Source organism: Trachymyrmex cornetzi, unplaced genomic scaffold (genome assembly GCF_001594075.2).
Source record: "Trachymyrmex cornetzi isolate Tcor2-1 unplaced genomic scaffold, Tcor1.1 scaffold2601, whole genome shotgun sequence".
Taxonomy (NCBI): Eukaryota; Metazoa; Arthropoda; class Insecta; order Hymenoptera; family Formicidae; genus Trachymyrmex; species Trachymyrmex cornetzi.
This window is the reverse complement of record NW_017297273.1, coordinates 9737-14250: the sequence shown is the minus strand read 5'-3', so window position 1 is coordinate 14250 and position 4514 is coordinate 9737. Positions and strand designations below refer to the sequence as shown.

Here is a 4514-nt window from a genome sequence, read left to right as displayed (position 1 = left end):
AATGAAAAAATTATAAAATAAATTTATAAATAAAAAATAATAAATAAAAATAAAAATAAAGATGATAACAATAATAAATAATAAATACAAATTTATGAATAAATTTTTTTCTGAAATTATTTTACGAATATTTACAATTACAAATATAAATTTAAAATTTAAAATTAATACAAATAATTCTTTTTTAAGAAATAAAGCAGTATCTCCTATGGATCAATTGATGAATTTCGAAATTTAGTAGAAGACGTACTATTAAACTTTTATTCTATTACTTTCCAATATTTGTCCTTCTTTTTACAGGTTATCGTATCAGATCTTTTATTTTCTATCACACACATCTTTATAATTAATTGTTAAATCTATTAAAATAATTTTCTCGGCCTCCGAAAATTCGCAGCACATTTACGTTGTTTATTACTCATTATGTCTTCTACGTTCATTTTTAATTTAATTTGTAACGTTATGTTCCTTACACGAGTATTCACATAACACGATGCTGCACGTTGCCGTACAATACTGTTAGAACCAATATTGGACCAATCAACGACTGAGATTTAGTCATTTCTTTAAGTTATGACACATTGGTTATAAGTTTAGCTAAACGTTTGCATTGTAACGGTTGTAGAAACCAATCAGCGCCAAATCTAGGTTTAGTTTTAACGAAAGTTTGGCTAAACTGGAGATTAAGGCAAAAATGGTAGAAACGGGCTCTGGGAGTCGATTCTTGAACTTATCCGATATTTATCGTATGAGAAAAATATCGCATGGTCCGTATCGCATTCGATTTCGGAATCGTATTTTCTACAGTCATTTATTGCCATGCGATATGCTATATGTGATAAATCTCGTATACGATTGTCGTACAGCGTTGCCAGATTTTGAAATAATATAATAACCAATCACGATCGAGATATATAAGAATCAGCCACGTAATAAACCGTATTTTGTGTCGAGTTTTTCACAGTTTTTCAAGATAATGAAATGTAAATTGCAATAGTAATTAAAAGTGTATGTTAATAATTAGTAATAGAAAATCAAAATGGAAACAACTACATCAGTAAAGAAACGATGCACATACATAAATGATGAACAAAAAAATGTTTTAATTGGTAAGTGACTTCGCAGCGAACAAGAACGCATTGAAATAGGTTAAAGACTTACAATTATATTTTTCAATTGACCATAATGTATTTTAGAACTGCTTGATAATTGTATAAAAGAATAAAAATACATTCGGATCGAAAAGAATTCGTTTAACGTTCGCAAATACATTTTTCTGAAGAATCCGTCTCAATCCATCCTTGCTTATTGAGATTTCGTAATATGTATTTTTGAATTTTAGAATTCATGACTAAACATCCTGAGCTACAAAGTGGAAAATTTTCTGCCACTTTTACTTATAAAAATGCTCAAAAATTATGGGAAGAAGTAACAGCACAATTACATCAGATACCTGGTGCAGTAAAAGAGTGGAATAAGTGGAGAAAGGTATACATACATTGAATTAACCTTACATTACAGAATCATCTTGTGAAAGAATTACCCCGTATTTTCTCTATAAACTAATTTTACAAAAAAATATCAGCCCAAATAACAGAAAAAGTAGAAGTTATTTAAATGTTATCTTCAAAAATTTATTTGTAAAGAAACTGCATCAGAGAAATTTTTTCACTATTTATTATGTAAAACAGTAATGTATTTAAATAAGTTTTCTTTGCTATATAGACTTGGCAAGATATGCGAAGTGCAACTAAAGCCAAAAATACTTCTATCAAGAAACATGCTCAAGGTACTGGTGGAGGACCTGCCTCAAGTCAAGTCTTAACAGAAATAGATCAAAATATTTTAACACTTATTGGTCCAACTGTTGTGGAGGGACATAATTCAACACAGGAATCCAACGTGCAATTTGTAAGCAACCTTATTATTAAACTTAATATTCGTCTTAAGAAAATTTTAATTTCATTTTTATTTTTATTGATCTATCTACATGTCGCTTTCATGTGTTAGCTTCTGACAATAACAATTGAAATTTTTATTATTAATAAAATGTTTATCAATAAAAAGGAGCACAAGATATTACATAACTACTATTCTATATGATAAAATGCGACTGCTTCAAAATTGACTTCTCGTTGGATTTATATTATGTTTAGCTACTTATTCAATCAATTGAAAATTATTGTACTGAAGATGATCAGATTCTGACCGAAACGTCTGCGAAAAATTTATTAGCTGTTATGATGAGTTTAAATATATGACTTCACAAAAACATCTTGTGCTGTGGCTACATGCGCTTTTTTATTGATTTTTGTTATTTAAACCACTTCTACAGTTTTAATAAAATGTTTATGTTGTAGGATTGGAATGATGAACCAGAAGTATGTAATGTGGAGTACCTATCACATGACGAAGAAATTGTGAAAAATTCTGTACAACGTGACAATCAAGAAGTAATGCAAGATTCTACTCCATTGAAGTCATTATATTCGATATTTTTCGTTTTGAATAGTTTTAAGCATTTTGCAAAGACACAATAGTCACCGTGAAAGTATTATTTTTTATTACTACGTGTTATGTAAGAAAATTGAAGTACAAAGTAGGTATATATCATTGAGTTTTTAGAAATAAGAAAACAAGTGTTATTTGCATTAATTTGAAATTGTTGACGTAAATAAAAATTAATTTGAAATTGTTGACTTAAATAAAAAAGATTATTGCATTAAATAAAAAAGATAATTGCACAAATATAAACTTTTATTATGAAATATTAGTCCTTATCAATCCCATTATCGCAGTTTGTCCTTTTACAAAATATTAAATATTAATAAAATTCTAGAGAAGTATTGTATTATTGAAAGTATCGTCTTATTAAATTATCACGAACTCTTCGCCCAGCTGACAATTCAGGATTTCTATTTGCTGCACCTATGTCTGGTTCACGTATTGGATCTACATCATCCCAAGCAAAGTCTAATAAATCACCTTCTCCTTCAGGTACAGGTACCTTGTCATGAATGCACATATTATGCAGTACTGTACAAGCGTTAATGATCTTCGAACAGAAATCTGGTTTATAATGTAAGACTCTATGCTTGAACAAGCAACGAAATCTCATCTTCAATAGACCATTACAACATTCAATTAATGATCTAGTACTTATTTGTCGAGTGTTATATCTTAATATTGCATCATTTTGTTCATCATTTAACATTGGAGTCATCATCCATGGTCTCAGCGCATAACCGGAATCACCTGTAAGTTAACAGGCAATATAATCTTATAGATTAAAACTGGGAACAATATGTAATTACTATTTAGAAATTTGCATAAAACCTAGTAAGAAAAATTGATGTCCACAATTGTAAATATCACGCATTAATGGAAGAATATTACTGTTATTCCAAATGTACGAATCGTGAGTGCTTCCTGGATATCGAGCATTAACATTCAAAATTCTAAGATCAGGATCACATATCTGCAAATAAAATTGTAATTATCTTATTTGTATAATTATCTCTTTGCATTATTTCTTACCAATTGTACATTGATAGAATGATATCCTTTTCTATTCACATAGTTATGTTCAGGATAATTTGCATCTCCTTTCGGAGGTGGGAATATTGCAATGTGAGTGCAATCTATACATCCAATTGCTCCAGGAAAACGCTTTTCTATCCAAAATCTTAATAAAATGAATATACCCTGATAGTAAGCTATATATCACTTTGGGTGGTTTCCAGCAAGGACACAGTTAGACACAGTGTAACACAGTAAATCATTACATCCTTGTTGTTTGCTTACGTTAAACAAGGAAACGATTCACTGTGTTACACTGTGTCTGATTGTATCCTTGCTGGAAAACACCCTTTGACATCAAAAAACATCGTTTTGATATCAGTTTGCTATCAAGGTATGTATTATAGACTAGATACATTACTTGTTACGTATCTCTTGTAATTCCTGTATGTTATTAGGAAAGTACACCCATGTGTTAAATACTTCTGGTAAGTTCAGAATATTAGTAACGTTATGAATGCATCGGCTGACTGATGTTTGACTGATACGCATATGAACATTACTTCCAACGCAATTTTGATAGCTATCAGACGCATAAAAACGTAATGCAGTTAAAACCTTAAAAAAAATCATACATTTTTTATTACAATCAATTTCATTCCGCATGTTTCATCTAAGCTCACCTGTACAGTAGCATTCAAAACTGAAGTTCGTAATGGTACTGCTGAATGTTCTTCTACAATATTTATCAGTCTGATTGTAGTATCTTTTTTTAATCGAAAGAGTTTAACGAATTGTCGTTCTGAGAGTTGAAATGGATCATCATTTATTTGAAATCGCGGCCTCTCATTGTATTCCAAAAAGTATTCTAATTGATTGGCGACGTGAAGCTGAACAGCATTTCGATATGCCATATCCATCTTTTTAACTTTATATTCTTAATTATATTTTATTATAATATTTTATAATTATATTTTATTATAATTATATTTTAA

General features: G+C 29.4%; 2 protein-coding genes across 3 annotated transcripts; one reads left to right on the top strand and one right to left on the bottom strand.

Annotated features, from left to right (window-relative positions):
* The first annotated feature begins 784 nt into the window (after window positions 1-784).
* Window positions 785-2542, top strand: LOC108761738 (myb-related transcription factor, partner of profilin). 2 transcript variants are annotated; one of them, XM_018508449.1, is made up of 4 exons: window positions 785-1109; window positions 1343-1488; window positions 1726-1911; window positions 2361-2542. In XM_018508449.1, the coding sequence occupies exons 1-4, from the start codon at window positions 1040-1042 to the stop codon at window positions 2538-2540; spliced, it is 582 nt and encodes a 193-aa protein (XP_018363951.1). In that variant the 5' UTR covers window positions 785-1039; the 3' UTR covers window positions 2541-2542. The 2 variants fall into 2 exon arrangements, with proteins under 2 accessions (XP_018363951.1, XP_018363952.1); XM_018508450.1 differs by having other exon boundaries at window positions 1044-1109; window positions 1197-1488.
* A 256-nt stretch (window positions 2543-2798) lies between these two features.
* Window positions 2799-4442, bottom strand: LOC108761737 (putative nuclease HARBI1). Its single transcript, XM_018508448.1, has 5 exons — window positions 4203-4442; window positions 3941-4137; window positions 3538-3685; window positions 3337-3478; window positions 2799-3255 (listed from the first exon to the last, which is right to left on the bottom strand). Exons 1-5 carry the CDS (start codon window positions 4437-4439, stop codon window positions 2852-2854), a joined length of 1128 nt encoding a protein of 375 aa, XP_018363950.1. The 5' UTR covers window positions 4440-4442; the 3' UTR covers window positions 2799-2851.
* Between the last annotated feature and the right edge of the window lie 72 nt (window positions 4443-4514).